This window comes from Thermobia domestica, chromosome 2 (assembly GCF_964235325.1).
Source record: "Thermobia domestica chromosome 2, izTheDome1.hap1.1, whole genome shotgun sequence".
Lineage (NCBI taxonomy): Eukaryota > Metazoa > Arthropoda > Insecta > Zygentoma > Lepismatidae > Thermobia > Thermobia domestica.
This window is the reverse complement of record NC_137455.1, coordinates 193,152,051-193,175,079: the sequence shown is the minus strand read 5'-3', so window position 1 is coordinate 193,175,079 and position 23,029 is coordinate 193,152,051. Positions and strand designations below refer to the sequence as shown.

The 23,029-nt window shown below is 36.2% G+C and overlaps 1 protein-coding gene across 1 annotated transcript in view; it reads right to left on the bottom strand.

The window, feature by feature from the left end:
- The window catches only part of LOC145678338 (alpha- and gamma-adaptin-binding protein p34-like), a 54,628-nt gene that overhangs the window by 5,702 nt on the left and 25,897 nt on the right, over positions 1-23,029 (bottom strand). Inside the window, exons 3-5 of the mRNA XM_081748369.1 lie at positions 21,079-21,202; positions 18,507-18,662; positions 5,077-5,292 (exon numbers count right to left, since the gene is read on the bottom strand). Coding sequence (XP_081604495.1) covers positions 5,077-5,292; positions 18,507-18,662; positions 21,079-21,202 — 496 coding nt within the window. The remainder of the gene's footprint in view (positions 1-5,076; positions 5,293-18,506; positions 18,663-21,078; positions 21,203-23,029) is intronic.

Here is a 23,029-nt window from a genome sequence, read left to right as displayed (position 1 = left end):
TCTGAGATCTGTTGATTGTCTGCTCCAACGCCATATCAGTTCCCACTGCTGTGAACGTGTGATCGAATCTTTTAACATGTTTCCCTTCCAAGAATACGTTGAATACTTCGGAATGTGTTAGTTCTAACCTCCGCATATCCTCCAAGTAGAGAGAACTCCAACGTTGGTAATTAATACAATCAAACACGGCAAATAAAGGCTGAAGTTGTTGAACAGTATACAAATGGAGGTTCCATAGTCCTTCTCTGTCAATACGTATCAGGTTTCTAAGCAGTTTAACCATTCGTAAGAAATTATCCCAGAATAGAAACTGCTCCGATGATTTCCTACGCTCTGCATAAAGGTCTGAAAATTACTTAGAAGACGTATCATCTGAACTGACAGGTAAGCACTTTTACATTGTCCAGAAAACTTAAAAACATGGGCGTAAACGAATTATGGATTCGTGTCGGTATTGGAAGTTCCACGAGTATGGTTTCCATTCATTATGTTCAGCTTTATTGAGTCATGAATGTTCTTAAGTTCAACCTGCTGTTCACGCTTTATCTGGTGCACACTACACCAGTAAATTTGGTACAAAGAAAGCAGCTTTACATTGTAACCCTACGGCATATTTGAAAGAATTTGGAATTACATGTGAACCACTTCACCAAGTTTTACAGTGTGCTCAGAATATCTTGTTCAGGTGTTAAAGAAAGGTACGACTTGCAAGACACTTGATGAACTCAGACTATGGCTGTATACACATGGAAAAAATGTGTCGTTTCAGGATCTCCCTCCTACAAGCAACAGCGCTCTTGAGCACTTGAAAAGAGCTTTATTCTATACCCATATGCAAATACACTGTTTGGATGAACACTGGGTACATTTAGATCCTCTAAGGGTTGGATTTGAACTCAGCAATGGAGCTATTATGCCCACACTCAAACATGCAATTGCCTAAAATGTGCAACGTGTGCCTGTTTGTGTCGGAAGTCAGAAATGGAGTGCTGCTTGTTCTGTAAGTGCAGAAGTGTCGCAAAAGACAAAAGTGATTGCAAAAATTTATATACCTAAATTATTTTGAGTTAATACTATTGTAATTTACAGTTTAGCTCGAGACTGTATGAACAGCAAGGAAACTAAGCAATAAACGGTATTATTATTATTATTATTATTATTTATTACATTACAAAAAGTGGTAGAGGAATAAACATGCCTTACAAAGTTCCTTTACTTACATACACGTATGAAAAGAAAATGCATCTCGCTGCACAGTACTATCTCGCTGGCTGCCTATACGAACGGCGTTTGCATCCTTTCTGCGTGTTATCCCATCTTCGTGCATTGAGATAAATCTGCGTTTTTTCGCATATGGGTGATGTATGCACCCAAAGCAAACACACGTATTTTCTGTTTTCGTTTCTTCTTTCTTCCTGCTCCTTATCACCCTTATCGCTCATTTCCGTAACACATTGTGACAATGTTGTAGACGTGATTGGTCCATTTCCGGATGTTCTGCTTTCTTCTCATGGGTGCGTTCTATCTCATTGAATTGCGTTGACTATGGGTAGTATTTCGTACATTTAACCTTTTCCGATATCTCTTCTCGTTCTCGCTATATTCCACATAATCTCATTTTGATCCCATTTTTATGCCCCGATTTGACCCTTTCAATGCGCTTGTTGGCCGATATCAAAAAATACGTGTCGCTTTTTTTTTCCAATATTCTTTATGTCTTTGTAATCTTATCATAATCGGTGTGTTACACCTGGGTACCCTGCCTTGTAAGTGATGACTAAGAGACCTTACGGAATACGGCTCCGAAGTGAAAGAGCCCTAGGTTTTTTTCTTTTAACTGGAAATTCTTCGAATCAAATTTTTTTTTCTATAATCTTTCTGAATAAAGATTATTTTTAACCGCAATCTGATCTTAAAGTTTTTTATTGAGAAATTAAACCTTTTATTCTACAACTGAAGCTTTTTCTTTTGCGCCAGACTGTATGGTTGTAGGTGGAGACGAGGAAAGGAATAATCAAGTAAGGACCTAGAACAGTGACAGAATCACGAATTTTATATTTGTTGCTGGTTCAGTTTAACAAGCCTCACTCCTAGATGAGTCAAATTTGTTAGATAGAGGAAAGAGCCACAAAATTCTTTATCCTTATGTGTGTTGCGTAGTAATACCGATACATTTAATCAATTTCTTAGCTATGCACTACGTACATACCCTAAAGTGTGAGAGGCTTACGTGGTAAAGATGCTTTACAAATTTCTTAGACGACAGAAAACTACAGTAGATTGATATCATAAGATACGAAAAATTGTTCGTGTTTTGTGTCAGTTCAGTTCGTTACTATGGGCATCCATTTCTACAGAATTCTTTACTCCAATCCATCATTTTCTCAGATACCGTTTATATCTATTATTCTTCCTATTTTAGGCAGAAACTGATGTACATTGTTCTTTGTCTGAACAGAAATTTTAAGTTATGTAATAATAATAATATATCCAAATATTAGATTTAGTGAAGTTTGAGTGCATTCAAGTGAAAATTAAAAGTACTAAGTATTGAAAGTTAATTTTTGAAATCTATGTACTATGAGACCCAGACAATTACGTTAGTCTGAGTCTAACAATCACTGGTACATAATTATTTTACTTTTTCGCAGAACTTTACAATTTCGGTGGATATTATTGAGCTTTCCTACAGTAGTACCAAATGTTCTTTATACAAAGAGGCTATTTGCATAATGCCTGTATCTCGTGTACCAGAAATTTGATTATATAAAACTTCGGATTTCAAACAAAATATAATTGGCCAAATTGGCCATCGGCAAAATGTAATTAGTTTACAAAACAAGTGTTTCCATGGCTAGGTGATGTTTCCTCTATATCCTCAAACTGATCTCAACTTTAACGTATATTCGTTAGGATATTGTCTACCTCACGGTGAAACATGATTATTTTTAGTACAAGGTTCGGATTTTATTATTTTCCAGAGATTCTTTCTTCTGCATTGTGTCATTTACCTCGCTTTCTGTATTACGATTTTTAACTTTTTTTTTTTTTTTTTTTTTTTTTTTTAATCTATATGTTCACTCATGTTAATCACGGGATTTATGTTTATTCAATATACGCTTTTAAGTAATTAATATTTCTACTCCTTTTATATGGGATTGGTCTATTTGTTTTCGGATCTTTCATTTGTATCAATTTTAAGGGAAAACTTCGTCAATCTCTTCATAAACCTGAATTCATAATTCATATTTCAGTAGATAATTAAGTGCCACCTATATTGCAACAAGAACATCTCCTATAGCCAAAATGTGTTTTCTTCTGTGTGTCTTTCTAAGTAATAACTTATTTATTTGAGGTATTCTGTAGTATCGGTACTATGTAATATTGATTCTTTCTTGTGGTTACCCCAGAGAGACCGTAGTTCGGAGTAGGTTTAGTGACCACGTGAGACCAACATGTCACCACACAAATTTTAGCAGATTGTGCCCAGACGTTGGACTCATAATTCCACAGGTAAGGCTGTTTCTCGTATTACCAGGTCGACTACTATGCACTGCAATAGCTTTTAATGTAAAAGGTGAGATCAGTGAGTCACCACAGGACATAAGCCAACAAGAAGTGTGAGACCAACCTGGCACCACGTGGCCGTAAGGAAATATTTTATGAGACCAACGTGGTCTCACGCGGCACTTAACGTGTTAAAATAGAACGATTTGATAAGAAAGGTATAATATATGCTTGTACAGGGTGCAAGTAACTCTGTCTATTAAAAAACGTTACTAACTTTATAAAAAAAAACATGGCATTTACAAGAAATAAAAAACTGTGTAATCACTAAGGTGATAAACATGTATTGCTAATTTGTGTTTACATTCAAAGTGATAAGGGCAGACTAGAAAACCTAATACCTGACACTACATGATCGTAACTAGATCGCATGCTGTTACAAAGTATGGCAGTCTGTTACGCAGGCGCAAAGATAATGGTGCAGTGTTCGCGAACATTGTGCTTCAGTTGATGGCAAATCCAAGTACTCATATTTCAAATTCAAGTCCCAATGTAATTAAGCATAAACTCTTTGTCAAGTTCTTATTCGGGATACAATAAATGCAGATGATTACCTAGCCATAATTCATAAACATGTGTGGTCTAATTTCCAGTTGGAACAAATCTATCTAACTTGTCCTACAGTGATGGTTACATAAGCACTAAGCGCTATCGTGGTGAACACAATACGCCAGCATGTACTGTTCAGCGTTATAGTGGTCAAACGGAGCATCATTGGACACAGCACACGATCGCAGCTGCTATGTAGTGAGGACAACCTCACTAGTGACTATTACACCAGTGAAGTCGTACAGGACGAGATCACACCCTTTCGACAAACAACTTGGGATGCCATATTTTCCAAAAGGATAATGTGCGGCTAGATATACATCTTAGAATGTGACACCACTTTCGAGAAAAGAAGAGCTGAGTTGAGTTTAACGTTCCGTTCGGCAGCGAGGCTATATGAGACGTGGACCTACTGATTAACGTGGAATCCGAACCACATGAGCTCCCGCCGGGAATCGAACTCGGGTCTCCCACGCCAAAGGCGCATACGCTAACCACTTAGCCACGGAGGAGCTCTCGAGAAAAGAAGAGTATTATTATTACCTTGCCCTGGATAGTTGTCTGAAATGTCGTTCATCGAATGTGTGTGTAGAATATGGTTATTCGGTACTTTCTCTTCATGATCTTTTAGGAGAGACTGTCGATGTCTTGTGAACTCGTATACAAACAGTGTGGCAGGTGATTCCACAGGAACACATCCAATGACTGCTTGATGCGATGTCATAGCCACAACGTGTAAAACCTCTGATTCCAGCACGTGAAAACCTCATGCCATACTTATTTATCAAGGTTAGAGATGTTGTGAAGTTGTTATCTTTTCTATCTAGCCAAATGCAACGAATCTGTAGTACACTCACACTTGTCTTTATTCGTGTTGCTATCTTCACACATATCACTATACACATATCTACTGTAAACCCACTCACACACATACATATTTCAAAAATAGGAAATACTTACCTATTCTTTCTTCCATGGCTTTTGCTCGTGAATTATTTGTACCATTGTTGTATGCTGGACTATGAGATTCCGGCAAAGCTTCTGAATGTCCATTTATAGAAACATTTTGCATTTGATTACTAACATCTGAAACGGATGCATCGTTCTCTTGAGCATTAGACAGAAAACCACTATTCAACACTGATTGTAAGCTACCTGGAACTTGGTGTGATTTATCTGTAAAGAAACGGAATCATATATTCTACCACAAATATTACTTTATCAATACAAAAAAAAAAAAAAAAAAAAAAACAGCAAGTTAACAATAAGAAAACAACAGCAAGAATGAGTGGAAAGATGTGCAATATTTCCGTTACTTCTTTGCTTTATGTATTAAGTTATGACAAAAGCTGCCTAGCTTTTCAACTACAGGCCATCGTGTTGCACAGCCTGAAGCCACTTCCAGCAAATTCTTGCACTGTAGCATTCATTTCCTCTTGGTAGCTGACGCTCGGCAAGCAAGCAGACAAACAAAGAATCAGAGTGTGCGAGATCCGGATTATATGTTGGATGTGGTATTACTTCACTTCTCTTAGCTTCCTGGAGTATATTTCGGCACATTCGAGAAGAATGTATCTTTGCATTGCCTTGTTACAGAAGAGCTTAATTCATAGTGAATTATCCATTCAAAATTTCACCAGACGCAGAGCATCGCAAGCTGTTTCAAACACCTGTGCGCCTGTTTCAAACACACGCAAGTATTGGGCAACACATTTTGGCACCTAGCCCTTATATAACCACTGCCTATATACGTTGGATTCCAGAACATATGTTCACTTTTCCTTGCACGTTATTATTATCTTCAGGAAACGCAAATCGCGAGTGCTTTCCACAGTTTCTCGCACACATCCACTCTCCTCTGGTTTGGACTGAGGTCAATTCGTGAGATACAATGTAGCAGCTTACGATCCTTTTGCCAAAGTCATGAAGATGAAGAATCACACTGAAAAGTGAGATATCGAGCATAACATCCGAATGCAATCGTTTAATTTGTCTCTCTGGCTGGCATATGACCTTAAAATCCACAATTTTCGATCTACTTGACATTAGCTGATCGGCGAAGTTTTTGAACGCGAGCAAAATCTCTTGAGAACCATCTGGTAACTGTGCAGTGATCACCTTTCGTCACTTCACCTTCCGAACAATAAATGTTTCGGGTTACTTCCGCGGCGTTAAAGCCCAGTACAGCAAAATTTTCCAAACTTTGAACATTGTCAAATCACACAAAAACACAGTACTGCACAATCTTTCAGGACATAAACTACCATTACCTATACCTGAGATAGCGAATACCTTCGACAGGCTAAACTAATTCGGCGAAATAACATACACGCTACAAACAATGCAAGTATGCCAATATTGCAAAACTTATCATTCACCCTTGTATATATACTTTTCCCAAGAAAATCTTCGTAGAAATACTGTTCTTTCTGCCTTACCGTTTGAGGCATAAGAACATAAGCAGCGTGTACTCCTATAATACTATTTGTAACTACACGAAATATGTTCCTTTTTTTCCTCTTATGAAAGAACATAAAAAATTAGAGAAAAAATTGTTTGAACTAAAGTTCGAACTGTTTGTCCAATATAGAGCAATAACCACTGAATTAACTCACTGAATTTGTGACACTGTTTATGAAATGTACATCTGAATTACGCCTCTATTTTAACAACAATGAAAAATGTGCTAACGGGTATTTGAATATCGGGCTACAGAAAAGGATCTGAGTCACATTTAAACATATTTACATATGATATGTAAAGAAGTTAAAAGCACATTCAAATCGGAATGAAATAGGCCCAAAATCCTGTTGAGCAAAGGGTGTTAAAAGGAAGGAAACACTGGCACAGCATAGAAATGTACTTAATTATGTCACTATTTGTTTTTTCTTTTCTTCAAAAATTATTCTCTCGTGTTTCTAGTAACCTTTTAGCCACATAAAGTCAAAGATCAAACATTATCTGAGTGCACGTATGGGCTGTGTCACAACAGCAGACCATGTCTAAAATATGTTAACATAGCTTATCATTGTGTAGTTACTAACAATTGCCCATGTAACTAAATTCAGATGAAATTAATTCTTCAATATTGTTGCATCTTGCAGTTAAAATCTAATTTGGTTATAATTTGTATAACTAACTACTTTTATAACTGACTATCTCTATGACTTATGGGGGGCGCGGTGGCTCAGTGGTAGAGCGTTCACCTCTGGTGCTTAGGGTCCCGGGTTCGATCCCAGCCCTCGCCAAGTGAACTTTGTGGTGGACAAACACCGTGCTCGTGGGTTTTCTCGGGGTTCTCCCGTTTCCTCCCACTTTCTTCATTCCACCATTTCACTCATCTCTCATCATCACCGTCTCCTTTAGTCTAACCGGCATAACCGTGGGACGTAAAACTCAAAGATTTCATTTCATTTTTTCTGACTTATGGAACTCGGAGGTTCACTGCCGCAACTAAAAAAGCTCTCGTATTGACTTCTCTCCTTAGCCAACTGAATCCAGTATATACTTAGTATTCCTATTCTACTTTATATTTTTTATAAGGTATGAAAAGTTCAAAACTCTTTCACATAAACACTATTGTAGGGGTGAGATGAAATTGTTAACCTCAATTTAGATTAAGTCTCATAAATTATGATAAAAACGTTCAAGCAGACATTCAAATATTTTCAACTATACACATATCATTTACTAGGCCGCGCCTCCATTGCTTCCGAATGCGATTGCGAATGCAAACTGCGAATTCATGTGCCTCTACTAAATCTAAAGTTATGCAAATGAGAATCAAGTTGCAATATCTCTTTGAAAGATTCAATGTGAAATTTTTCGCTTGAAAATTCGAAAAGTCTTCAGAGCACGAAGAAGACGAATGTGGATAAATGACATATTTTTATCAGGAAATGAGGAGGGAGAATTTAACTTGTTGCCTCAGCTATGGCAATAAGAAGAAAAGTTTTGCGAGTATTTTAGAATGTCACCTGAAACATTCTATTACATACTTCACAAAATCTCATCTGCACTTTAAAAATATTCAAATTTTTGAGAGTCGTTTTTTTTTTTTTTTTTTTTTTTTTTTTAAATCTCCGCACCTTGCAACGTTGTCTGCTGTCACGCAAAACAAACTTTCTTCTCTCACGTAGCGCTCAATTCCTCTGCAGACGACTCTCCATTTGCACAAATTCGGACAAACAATCCCAGCAGCTTGGGATCGTTCGCATTCGCATCTTTTCGTCGGTTTTCACAATTCGCAGGTAGGAACTAGTCGAGGTAGTCCAATTTATTTACACATGTTGCGAAATTCGCATTCGGGTCCAATGGAGGCGCGGCCTTACAGGTGAACTTTTAAGGGGTAAAAATTTTGTGATCTGATAAGCTTGTACTAAGACCTTCTGCGGATAAACAACTTTTTGGTTGTTGATTAGGACCACTAAGACCATGCTTGATTTTGACCACGATGTATGTTCAAAACGACTGTATTGGATTGGATTAGATTTCAGTTTAGAATCCTGTTTAGCAGCTGAGGCCACCCGGAGATGTAGGCCAACAGCTTAACGTAAAATCTGAACCACATGAGTCACGCTGGGATCGAACTCGGGCCTCCCATGCCAAAGGCACGTACGCTATCCACATAGCCACGAGAAAGCTCCAAAAACTACTGTAACACATGGGTTGTTCGCAGATTTCCACAAGTAATACAAGGCCATCTAGGGGAATTCTAATGGTAAACTGCTGGTTTTTCTAGTGCCAAGATACAAATTTTGATATGTTGACAGCAGCTATTATGTCTATATCCGGAGGTATGTCTCTCTGGTCCGTAAAATCGACTACAAAACTTGTCTCATGTTGACAATCTTTTTCATACTTTCAATATTAATTCAAGGTTTTGTAGCATACTAAGAACGTAGTAACAATAACTGCAGATTTCGGCACCTGAAAGCTATTCGTATGCAAAGAAAGTAAAGAATTCACTTCATATAACCGATAACAAATATCTAAGCACTTTAAATAAAAGCCGTATTAACAGACGTTTCTACACTTTTCTTTTATATATATTGTTTTCTTGTGTAAAAATAGATTTAAATATTTCATATATACATACTTAAGAAACATGAGTCTTAAAACTTTACATTTTACAACTATACTGACTTTAACAGAAGTGGTAGAAGGCTGAACATAAAAGAAAAAAACAAATACACAAATCATACAAAATAATTCGTATTAATGATTATACATTATGAACAGACGTGAATTCACTGCTGAATAAAAGTGTCTTTAACTCTTCTCCATAATAATCTATCTTCCGATTCTCTTTCATGTTACTCTGCAGTGCTATTTGATTTCGCCACATAACATTCTATAAGAACGTTTCCTAGGTCACTTCTGGTCTCTTGATACTCAGTAAAGAATTGTTTTTGTCTGTAAGGCATTTTCTTGCAATGTCAGGAAAAGTTCCATTTCAGTATATTTATTTCCTTCAATATACTTGTCGCTTTCATTTTTCTGATCCATGTACTTTGTGGGTGATTCATAGTATGTATCTTCATGTTTCGCTGTGTAGTCTGAAAACAGTGAATGTCTGTGTTTCCTAGTGTGCTCATCTCTGATACATGTCAAAACATACAATGTATTCAACATTTTATTTATCTTAACATGAAGTTGTTTCTTAAGAAATGCAACCCAGCCTAGCTTAACATCTCTGTTAATTAAATTTTAAAACCCACAGGAATATTCAATCTCAGACGTACGTTAAGTATTCACTGCTAGTTTTCTATTTTCAACTTTCATCACTGACTTCCCTGCGAAATTTCTGATCATCATTTTCATTTTTCTTATATTCACCTGTAACTCCACCTCCTTATCCTGTCAATTAAGTTTTCCCATCTTGCCTGCAAAGAAAATGATGTTATTACTCGCAGCAAAAAGAAAGATGTTCCCATTTATATGTATTAATTTGTTCTCCCAATTCAGTAAACGGAACATATTTAAGTAAGTTTGTAAAAATTTTGGGAGAAATAATTACTCTATCATACTGTCTCCTTGATTTTCACCATCTATATATAGCCATATAGTTGAATATTCGTAGTGCCTTATTTATAGATGTTATTAATAACTTTGATGTATATTCCTTCGTCGCCACTAAATTTAAGGGCAAAACTAATTATTGGGTTCCGACACGGTTCAGGGTTTCACCAAACCTCTGTAAAATGGGTACTTGAGGAAACCTGGGAGAGTATAAACCGCTGAAATATGGTGATGTCATCATCTTCTGTACGTGCCGAAGTGGAGTAAGTGTGAACCCTACCTCCACATAACCTGTGGGCCACACTAACGAGATCTTTACCGAATCGAACGCTCCATGTAGTCAATGAATGCAGTAAACAAGGGCAATTCTTACTCATTCAGTTTGTCTGCCCTACTATCGGAATATAATTCTGCTATATCCACTTCTAAATCCAATTTATTATAATGTTTGGCGATTTTTTTTTAAAAAAAAGAAAACGAATCAGTGCATCAGTACTTACTTAATATGCTTTCTTCTCTTCCCCTTTTTTCCAGCTGTATCATCATGGCACTTATCCACTTCTAAGGATATTTATTACTTTTTCTGGCCGTAAACACTTAGTAGACAGGTATGCTACGATCTTTTCTGCTTTTATAGTAAGCCTTTAGTATGTCAACCGTAATTATACTTACTGGTGCCTGCCATTATTTTATATTTCTACCAGCACATGCAACCTCTTCGTGCAGCACGAGATTTCTGATTCTTCCTTACCTTCGTTCTCACTTCTGATTCATAGTTTGAACGTAACTTGAGATTAAACTGTCGAATCTCTTGCAGAATTTCTCCGTAAAAGTTTAATGTTTATGCAACGTTCTTTTTAATGCTATGACCTGCTTTCATTCACGCTTGGTTTTGTTCTGCCTTATTAAAGTTCGCGTTGTTTACAAGTGTTCTCAGGAGAAAATGAAAATGAAATCTTTAAGTTTTACGTCCCACGTTTATGCCGGTTAGGCTAAAGGAGACGGTGATGATGAGAGATGAGTGAAATGGTGGAACAAAGAAAGTGGGAGGAAACGGGAGAACCCCGAGAAAACCCACGAACACGGTGTTTGTCCACCACAAAGTCCACACGGCGCGAACTGGGATCGAACAGGGACCCCAAGCACCGGAGGTGAGCGCTCTACCACTGAGCCACCGCGCCCCAATTACTTCTCACGAGAGTTCCCTTATCTGTTATGTATCTTCATCTTGTCTTACAGAATTTATCGTTGTTAAAATTTATTTAGTTTCTTTTCTTCATCATAATCGTGGGAAGTTAAACTGAAACTTTTTATTTCACTTAATTTTCAAAGCATCAACTGTCAAAAATTAAGGAAATGAATAAGTTAGGCATTTTTTAAATTAAGAACTGTAAATGAGATCATAATGAATACAATGTTAATGAATTATGATCATGAAATTCTAGTAATCGTGTGATACTGTTGCAAGAGAGAAAGGTAAAGAAGAAAGTTTTCCAACTTACTGGATAAAAGAACAATGGTTGCAGAAATTAAAAAGAAAATGAATGGTATAATTAAACAGAAAATTTTGGGTGTTAAATTTGTAAGAATGTCGGGTCTTAAGTATAAACAGCTCTCAAGGGCTGAAATTACCTAACGAATGGACAGAATGTAACGTATCTTGTTTTGGCGATAATGATGATAAGTGACGGTAGTCTACGAAGAAAAATCTACGATCAGAAAAGTAGTACACCTTATTAACTGCACATGAAGATACGACAAAAACCAAGTGAAGAGGAGCTGTAGAAATCGACTGGAATACAGGAGAACATTATGAAACACATGTCGCGTTTTTAGAATTTTGTATGCATTACGGAAGCTTAATCGATCTTCCATCGATTACCAACTCCTCTAGACTCTTGCAGTCTTTGAATGCTTTGGATGCAGGTTTTGAGTCTGATTATTCATGTATCGACATAACGAAACACATGGCTAAATCAACGAAATATAATTTAATTGACCCAATTCTCAAATATGATTTAAAGATACGCCTAATAATCGATGAGTTCACAACTGCAATTAGGAAAGAAGCTTTGTTATTTGCATCAGAAAAGTGATTCTTGGCCTTACTGAATCGAGTACTTTCTCGTTTTTTATTTAATAGAATTTGGTAACGCGAGTGCTAGCACGTGTAATAAATTCAATGTTAAGAGCTTTACAGAAACATGAAATAAGATAGAAATTTCTTGCGAGAAACCTTATTTCTTTGCTGAGGCGATGCAGGAAGAAAGAAAACGGGGTTCCTAAATTATTAATGGATTTTTTTTTTTTTTTGTTTTTTTTTTTTTTTGTTTTGTTTTGTTTGACGTTCCAGCAATCATCGTTTGGAACTTTCAGTTAACGATGTAATTAACAAAATCACTGAAACTAATAACATGAAACATTTTTTTAAAAATAAACTTCAGTCATTGCACTCGACACCACCAGCGATAAGAACTGATACCCTGTACGCATTCCTTAAGTGTAAGATTAAAATCAATCAGACGTATGGTTCTAGTTCGATGGGTAGATCAAGTGCTCGTACTATGTGGGCAAGACAGCCAGACAGGGACCCATACTTCTTTGAGGTCCGTTTCTCCACCCCAATACCGACTTCTCTGTAAGTTTCGTCAAATTTTAGAAATGAATTTACAAATTTTAGTATAACTTATCCTAATATTGAATTTCGACACCCCCCGAAAGCTTTTGACTCCTCCCGAAATTCCAGTGAGCGTGCCTGCTACAAGGCATTAGTTAAGCATTTTGATATAGCTAGTAACAACCCAAAAGGAGACAATAAAAAAAGAACTACCTACAATGGATTAAAGATATATAACGGACAATGCTTTCATGTGTAATATGGGTCTTTTATATGACATGTTGGTCTAAGTGAAAGATCTATTGCTAGAATTTCAGAAACGTTCTACTACACTTTTTTATGTTCCCATAATCTCTTAAAGTAAAAGTTTAAGGTAGAAATATAGATCCTATATATTCTGATTCAATACCCTAGCAAACATTTTCAAATTCCCGCGAAAGCATTCGATGAAGGGTGCTTCAGGAACGTTACTTTACACATGGGAAAGTCGAATGAAATAAGGTCAATTTCTTCGACGTCTTATCGAAAACATGAAAGTGACATATTGTCACTGAGTTTCCATTCCCGTGAGTTTTAATGCTCGACAGAAGACTTGGTTTTTTACATATCGTAATTTTTAACCATTTTTTTTCACCATCCTTCATGTTTTTTATCCTTTTTGAAGTCTACCACAGGCTGATGAAGGAAGTAGCAGCTTCCGAAAGCGCTACCTGTTGCATGTAGAAGAAAATTCTGCTACATTTTTTTTTTTTTTTTTTTTTCGGTGAGTGCGGTGGGTTGCCTTTCCGCTTTTTCTCAATGAAACCGACATGTTTACAACGCAAGCTTCGCATTGTTCCACTAGTGTGGATATCATAAACCAGAAAAAATAAACTGAAGTGCTTTAAAAATTGGAAGTTTTAGACAACACAAAGAGGCCTCATAACCCAGATGTGTGATTTGCTGACTTGTATACATTTTTCAAATTACCACAAAGAACAACCCAACAGTTCATTCGAGGATTTAGAGAAGTGTTGATATTGGATTGTAAAACAATTGCGATTTACAACCACTACTTGCTGTTTGTAGCGAAATTTATTGATTCTGTACAAGTTCTGATTGTATCTACAGCAGAATGCGAATGAATTTTCTGTTTGATTAATGATATTCTGATACCTACAAGGGACTCAGTAACTCTGAAGGTAATGATACATCTAGTGTTTTTGAAAATAAATGGATCACCGTGCAAAAGTTCAAACACTAGGGATTTGTCTAATCTTCGATTGGGAAAGGAAGGCATCATGGAGATGTTACAGCAAAGTCAACCTCGACTCTCTAACAAGAAAACGAAAACGAATTCACCTGCATTAGCTGTCTGGAAGTACTGCGGTGAAGCCAGCTCGGATTGATTTGTACAGAAAAAGTATTTTCTTTTCAAATGTTGGAACAATGATTTATATCACAAAATGAAGTGCTTAATATCCTTATACAGTCAATTCTTTAGTTTCATTGGGCTTGGCTTTCACAGATAGGTGCATGAAAATTAGATATTATGTAAGAAAGGAGTCGGCCATGGCCTATGTTCAAGGTACCATCCCGGTATTTTCATGGTTAGGCTAAGGATAATTAATGGAAAATTACAGTCAATATGGCCAGCCTGAGATTCGATCGCAGTACCCTCCGAATGAGAAACCAGCCCTTCATCACATACTATTATATTAAAATTCAACATTTTATTGGATGTTATAGCAAGACTATCCATTGCTTTGGATTGATTATTTTAACAAAAGAAACACTGACCAAAGTTTCAAACCCACTGCATTTTAAACTATAATTTCATTTATGTTCTATAGTGTCTGAGGAAGGATATGTTAGATATCCGAAACCGTTATATATTATAGTTTAAAATACAGTGGGTTTGAAGCTTTGGTCAGTGGATGTTACAGTTGAATATTGAAGTACAAAAATATACAGGCACTTCTCATTTTCCATTTCGACCACTGCCTACATGTAATGCTAAACGATAACTTGCCCAGCTAATATTCGACCACCAGACAATGAGGGCTCCCCCATTTCCCTCATGATTGAAAATAATTAAGTTCGAGACATTTGGTCAAAAGATCACCGTATTGGACAAACATTTAGGAATCATTTCTTTCTGTTCGAAATCCTATCATTAATGAAATCACAAGGCTCCACCGTGGGGGAAATATATATATAGATATATCAAGTCTATAGCACTGGTACTGTTGGATTATAGGTGGAGTTATAGTTGGTAGGTATAGGTGGAGCCCTAGGTGGGGACGGCGATTTCCACGCGTTTTTGACTCATCTCAGTATGTGAGTCTTCTAATCAGATATCAAAGTTACTTAGAAACTATTAGTATTTTAAGAGATCAGTTTTTGAAATGAAGGTGTGAAAACTGGGAGATGTACATGATTTTGAATTTCAGGTGAAGTGATTAATGTGAGATAAAAAAGATTCATGGGTTTCTGGATTTCTGAAGAGAATCTCGCAGTAAAAACATTATTACTAAACACAACAGAACCTAAATCATAGCTTTTTCAAAATGCTTTATCAGACAGGGAGAGAAAGAACCAGGAAGAAAATAAATGTTACAGAATGGATTAATCGCTGATAAACTTGTGAAGCGACGTTGCGATGAAAACCAATCACGTGACAGTGCTGCCAGGTAAAAAGTAAGGGAATTTAATGAAGAAAAACCCAAGGGAGGATTGGCTGGTAAGAGTGCAGGAGAAGATAGAAATAATTCATGAAAGGTATTTATACAGGTTGACATTCAAAAATCCGGTTTTCGATAATAATCAGGTTCTTTCAGATTTCTGTGACGGATTTCGAAGTGCACTTTAGAATTTATCCATTTACGCATACTGTTTTCTGGAGGTGCCTATGTGTTTGGATGAGGCTGTAGTCTGTAATCAATTGGGTCTGGTTTGTACCTAAACAGGCATTTCTGTTCATTCTTTTTCATTTTATCATTTACTTGCTTCTTTCTTTAAATAACTCTACAGAACTGTGTAGGAGTATGAGACAGAATAAGACTTAGGGTATGGAATGACGCTAGGCTTGAGTAATACTTTAGGGCGGAAAGTATTTTAGTCTTAGAACTGAACCAGAAAAAGAGAGAGATAGAAGACGAAGTGAGAGTGGTTGCTATGGAGTTAAGAAGATAAAATGTTAGTTGTTTTATGGGGGTATGACGTTAGTTGTTTTAAGTTAGGAGTTTGTTGCAGAACAATGTCGAAAGAAAAAAAACAGAGTCAAGTTAGAGAAAGTGGATGTAATCAGGTCAAAAGATGTGAAGATGATCAAAGATATGTTACTATTAAAAGGTGCGTGAAATAAAGAGTATCCTGTAAAGTACAACGTTATGGTTTATGATTAGTGAACAGTAATGACGAAGTTTTTAAAGGAGAAGTTTAAAAGGTATTACTAAAAGGCATTGACATTGTAAGGTTACTGAAGGCAAGAGTTTACTTTAACAGATTCTATTTGAAATATCTTAACAAACTGTAACAGTAATTTTCTGTTAACTAAATACAGCACACATAGCCATCCAAATTCTAGCACTTATAAGATTCGGAGGTTCCCGAGTTTTAAATGTCAGCCTGTATGTACACACTGAATAAATCAAATATTAATTATTAACATAATAATAATAATAATAATAATAATAATAATAATAATAATAATAATAATAATAATAATAATATTAATAATAATAATAATATAAAATAGAAATTGATAATGACAATAAAAAATAAAACAAAGAAGTACTAAAAGAAACTGTTATAGTAAGAAAAGATATATGAGAAACGACATTTAATGTTGTGGGGAGTGGATTAAAATCAGACGAATGGTTCTCTGATAGAATAATAACGTATCTTACAATCTCTTTATGACAAGTTTGGCGGAAGGATCTTGAAATGAATTTCAATACTGTAATTATCTCTCGATGTGTTTGATTCAAGGTAGATAGTAATTGATGAATAGTCTTGTTTCAAAGAGAATATATCACTCTTCTTTTACATACTTTAATCTACATCAGCACTGGTTTTTATACGTACCAATGTACCATGAATACAAACCTACAACATGCAAAGATGAATCAATTTGCATAATACATCTCTGTGTATAGGGCATGGTTCTAAACTTTCACGTAAGTGACGGTACATATACATATACATATATATATATATATATATATATATACGAGGGAGGTTCAATAATTATTGTCCCCGGCATATTTAAAATACTTAAGCTGAGATGGTTGATGGGGGTGGGGTATTGTAGCCTAATGTCTTAGATGCCCATATGCTAAATTTCAGAACCGTAGCTGCTATATATATATATATATATATATATATATATATATATATATATATATATATATATATATATACTTTTTTGTCGTTTCAGATGTGAGAGGTGGCATCTAGCTTGAAAAATGGAGGAAACCGAACAACGAGCTGTCATCAAGTACTCCAGAAAAAGGGGTTAAACCCAAAGGAGATTCATGAGAACATGATCAGTGTGCTGGGTGATGGGTCTCCTCCCTGCAGGTGGTAAAGAACTGGTGCCACGACTTCCGTTGCGGCAGGGAAAGCTGTCAACAGGCCTCTGGTGCTAGTCCTCCAACAACAGTATGCATCCCAGAAAACATTGATGCTGTGCATGATACGATTATAGCAGACAGACGAATCACGGTGCAACAGTTAGCAGACGTCATGCACATCTCTATAGGCTCAGTGGAAACCATTGTGCATGAACACTTGGGATTCAGAAAAGTGTTAGCGCGATGGGTACCCAAAATGTTATCTCGTGAACATCAGAAAGACAAGAGTTCGATGTTCAAGGACTGGTTTGGAGGTTACAGGGGCAGACCTGAAACAGTTCTGTGATTGATTTGTGACAGTGGATGAGACGTGGCTCCACCACTATGATTCCGAGTCCAAACGAGAGAGCATAGACTGGTGGCACAGCAGCTCGCCTCCCCCACGCAAGTTCAAGGTGCAAGCATCGGCACGCAAGGTTATGGCCGCAATTTTTGGGATGCGAAGGATGTGCTCCTTATTGACTACCTGGAGGTTGAACACACTATCACGGGGGCCTATTATGCAGCCCTAATCCCTAAGTTAAGTGAAGCAATCAAGGAAAAACGGCGCGGGATGTTGCAGCGAACAGTGCTGTTCCACCAAAATAATGCTACGCCCCACAAATGCCATCTTATTGGTGCCGCAATCCATGCTGCTGGTTTTGATGTGTTGGAACATCCTCCCTATTCACCCGACCTCGCACCTAGTGACTTTCATTTGTTCCCAAAGTTGAAGGAGCACCTCAAGGGGAAGAAGTTTCAGTCAAATGCAGCTGTTATTGAAGCTGTGGAGGAATGGCTCACGGCTCAGCCAGAGGCTTTCTTTGAAGCTGGCATAGTGGCTTTACAGCATAGGTGGAAGAAGTGCATTACTATGAGAGGAGACTTTTTGGGAAAATAATACTCCTTGTAGATCAGGGACAATAATGATTGAACCACCCTCATGTATCTGATTCCCGACACCGAAACCAGCAAAAACGTCTTCTGGAACTTTGGTCAGTGAAGGATAGTTAGTTTCGGCGGATATATATAGTAAGGAAGTGTTAATTCTTACTTAGCAACCTAGCTATTTTTCAGCAAGTCAAACTAAAACAATCAATTTTCAATATGGTTTTCAATTCTGTTTTTAAGTTTTCGATCTTCTATATTCCACGTACCTTTCATCTGAAGATTAGGCCACATATGAGCATGTAGTGCTTGCACTACTCTTTTGATTCCGGTTGTTTCTGCAAAATCACAGTCTTCATCGTCGCTATCTAATTCTGGATTAAGTTCAACCAACTCAAAACCATTCTTTATGCACCACTCCTGGGCTGAAAGAAAAGAAGTTACAATGTTTAAGGAACTTAGTACCTTTCTAATTGCAAGAAATGTTTCTTGAAAGTACTGTTAGCACAATCCATGTTCAGACAGGCTGAGGGGTGGAAATCATTATCTCCGATTTACGTGAAATTTGAATACGTGAAAGCGAGAGAGAATCTGAGAAAAACAAATATTTTGTTTCAGTTTATAAAAAGTGCGTACATTATAGTTGACTATGCGGAAACCAGTGACAAACGTCATATATATATATATATATATATATATATATATATATATATAAAGTAAATCACGAAATCAGGTGTTTTTTTTTTTAAAAAAAAAACAAGTACAAATATTGATACGTAGTCCTTTGCACAACAATTACAAAACACTTTTTTTTTTCATGAAAAACTCTCAAAATTTGACAAGAGTTGTAGATCTGAGAGTATTAAATTTCCTGAAAGCAAGAACACGCCACTTTGCCTCTGGATTTCGTAATCAAATTTTGAAAACGTGTAAGAATGTGTAACCAATATGCAAACAATGTGCAATCACATTTCCTATACTAAAATTGAAACAAAAACATCTGCCCAACATTCAGTCCATCATTGTGATTTTGCAGAGGATTGATCTGTTATTCTACCAAGAGAAGTACAGAGCTATCATTGGCAGAATGATGAAATATCAATTTTTACAGCAATAACCTTTTGCAAGAATGAGACAAATGCTTCGCAATTGTAAGTGATGACACAGGAAATGATTCTTCTGATTGTTTGCTAGCACTTCAGAAGACTAAAGAAACTCTTGGTATCAAATCAATCAGAAGTAGCCAGATAGGGCTGCTAGTCATTTTAAAAACCGATTTCTACTTTTTGAACTTTCAAAATTAGCAGCTTCCTCAGAATAGGTTTTTAGTACAAGTGGACATGGAAAAGAACCCTGTTATCGGTTCGAGGGTCTACTGAAACATTATGTCACTAAACATACCTATCGAAGCACGTAATAAGAGTCATTCAGAGTACTACTAGCTTTGCGTAAACAGTACCCAATACACTATTACAATTATGTGTATATTTTTATGCACAAAAGAAGATTTTTTTAAAGCCAGTTAAAAGTATCAAAAAGTGTCACTCGCTGTTTTTCCACCTCTGTTAGCGCTATCACTTCTACCTGGTTTTCGTAATCATCCCATTCCATTCTATCCATAGGGTTACGTGTAGAAATATATTCCTTTCTACAGCAGTACTTACAATGTATCATCGCACATTCCAGCGCCTGATTCGTGCATTCTCCTCACAACCAACAGTATTACGGCCTTTGGAACCTTATAACAGTATTATAGCTAGACTGGGTATAATAATACAACATTTTGATAATTCTGATTTGTTTCTCACAGTTTTCTTTCCATAGCACTGGAAGCATTGGTCCCAATCTTATTATTATTATTATTTTAAAAAAATCTTTGTTACATAATTTAGAGTCAAACTGGCTTCTTTAATTCTCACACAATTCCTGTAATATTTTCAGAATTTTTGAGACTGTTGTTTGTGAGGAAAAAAAATTAAAAATTGCTTTGTAATTGTCGTGCAAAGTTTGATTTTGAACACAGGTTTACATTTACTTGTTCATACTATGTAGGAATGAAAATACATAAAAAAGATTCATCATCTGGGTTGAAGTTTCCTTTTTCTTTAAAAAAAAAAAAGAAAGAAAAAAAAAAAGAAAAAATGACATTTGACAATGACTTCCACACTGTCAACTTTGACCTGCTATATCTTCGATACATTTTTTTAAACTTAAACAAACTATGTGTCTTCTTCAGATTCTCTCCTAGTTTCACATATTCAAATTTGAGGAAAATCAAAAATGACAGTTTTCCTAGTTTTATTTTTATTGCCCGTCTGAAGATTGATTCTGCCTGTTGTATTTACGCGTACATAACATTAACTTTCTTCCAAATTTTAGCTCCAAAAAAGTATAATGTGTGTTTTACACGGAATAATTCCAGCAGCTACATGAAACCACGTGTGCTTTCCGTGGCTTTTGCGTATAACATATAGATATTAACAGAAGAGTTCAAATACTCCCACTGATTTCGTCGGGAACCCACAAACAATTCGAAAACAAAAGAAGTATCTTTCAATATTACTAACTCATGTACTTTTACGTAAGTGTACGCTCACCAAAATTAACGCTGTTAAATACTCTTTTCGCAAGAATTTTATTCCGCACATGGTGCCACGTTGTTTCCATAAAATGTTGATTACCATATTAATGTATAAAATGCTAATACTGAGAACTACCAATAGCATTTAAAAATTTTGGCTATATGACTTAGAAGAAATACATACAGAGCTTTTCGAAATTCATTTCAGCAATGACATATATTAATGATATACTCTAATACAGACTAAGTATTATACTAACCTGCAACTTTACACAAACCAACAGGCGGGTTTTCACCACATCGATCACAAAGTAAAATATTAATTTCTGGTTCAAACTCTTTTGTAAATGGTAACCAACTTTCTACCAACTCTAACGCATTTTCCTGAAACAATCAAAGTAACTATTCACAAACTGAAAGAATACATTTCTTTTCTGTATAAAGTTAATATGATCATCATTCATGTTAAAACAAGCTTTTAAAATAAACAAGCAAATCAGAGCATTCATCTCAAAATTGTAAGCAGCTCTGTATATAGAATTTGTTCAACATTATTTTAAAGGTAGTTTATGAGTATCAAACATTTTCTCTTATACTTATCTTGACGATTTTTGTTCTAATTTTATTTTTATCTTCGTTAACAAAACGAAAATTTGCATGCTTGCATAACGTTCACAAGATGAACACAAACTCTCTTTAAGACGCTCTATAATGGCCTTGATAAGGATATTATAACAGGTTTACTATAAACGTTGTAAGACGACAAAGAAATTACATTTCTGGTGTGAACTCCTACAAACAGTAACATGGAGCAACCTAAAACAAGTGGTGTTTTTGAACATTATTACGCATAAAGACTGGGAACTTCTAACTTTTACATTACGAATACAGCAAGTATATATAAGTAAAACTGAACGAAATATTAGACAAAGCTAAGATACAGTACATTGAATTTTCAATGACCCAGCTGTTTGGTATCAAAATTTAGTAATAAACTTTCATACTTTGTTTTATTTATTCTACATTGCAGCAAGAAATTTACCTAGATTTGATAGAAGACATTACGAAAAGTTGGGCAAGAAAATTGGAATATCTTCTGCTGACGTGTAAGGAAATCTGCCTGGAAGTGAATGGAGATAAGAAAAAGAAGCTTGTGGTGACAAGTAAACGCTTTCTTTGTTATCTCCATTCACTCCCAGACGGAATTCGTATGGAAACAAAATAGCTTTTTCAGTTTAACGTCCCATGACTATGCCCTTTAGGTTAAAGAAGACGGTCATTAAGGCAAGTGAATGATGATGGAAGAATCGTGAAATGACAATGTGGGAGTAAACGGGAATACCCCAAGAAAACCCACGGACACGATGTTGTCAAATACAAATTTACTTAGCTGGGGATCGAACCAACGATCCCACGCATCACAGGTTAGCGCTCTACCACTGAGCCGTGTGCCCCCCCCCCCCCCTATCTCATATAGAGACAAGTATAGATAGTTTTCCTGTAAAAGTCCTAATTAATATTATATATACGAGACAAATAATAAAATGGATCTAAACAGTGATTATGAGTCTCATACATGTACACAGATTTACTCCAATCCAGGAGTCTACGTTTCAGCAGCAACAGTATTAAAATAGTCTGCCCAACACAGGAGACAATAATCGATGCTTACGAACCATTATGCAGTAAATGTTACAGAACACTGGAAAAAGATTACTGATTTAGTTGGACGGAGTTTAGCGTCCGTTCCAGCATTCAGAGTATGTCGTTGCTGAAATAACTAATAGGCGTACCTCAAATATTACGATTTTGAGTTAACACCGGTATCTCGCATAATTTTTCAGGATCTACTGATCACCGTACGAATAATTAGCGACAGAGGCCTCATTCCTAAGGCATCAAATTGATGATAAAGTAGATCTGGCGCATCAGATTTTGTTTATTTTTGCTCTCCTTTAAAGTAATGAAAACTGACATACGTCTATTGGTTATTCGAGTGACAATATGAGACGTGACCCTACAGTTTAAAGTGAATTCTGAATCACTGTAATGCGTTCAAATTTCAACTCTTCCACCGGAAATTGAACCCAGGACGTCGTGAAACAAAGGCACGCGCGCCCTATTCACTAGACCAGAGAGGAAGGCTAAAGAGTGGTTCAGTATCCCCTTGGAATTTATAGGACAACCAAAGGAAAACATGTGATGATCTGT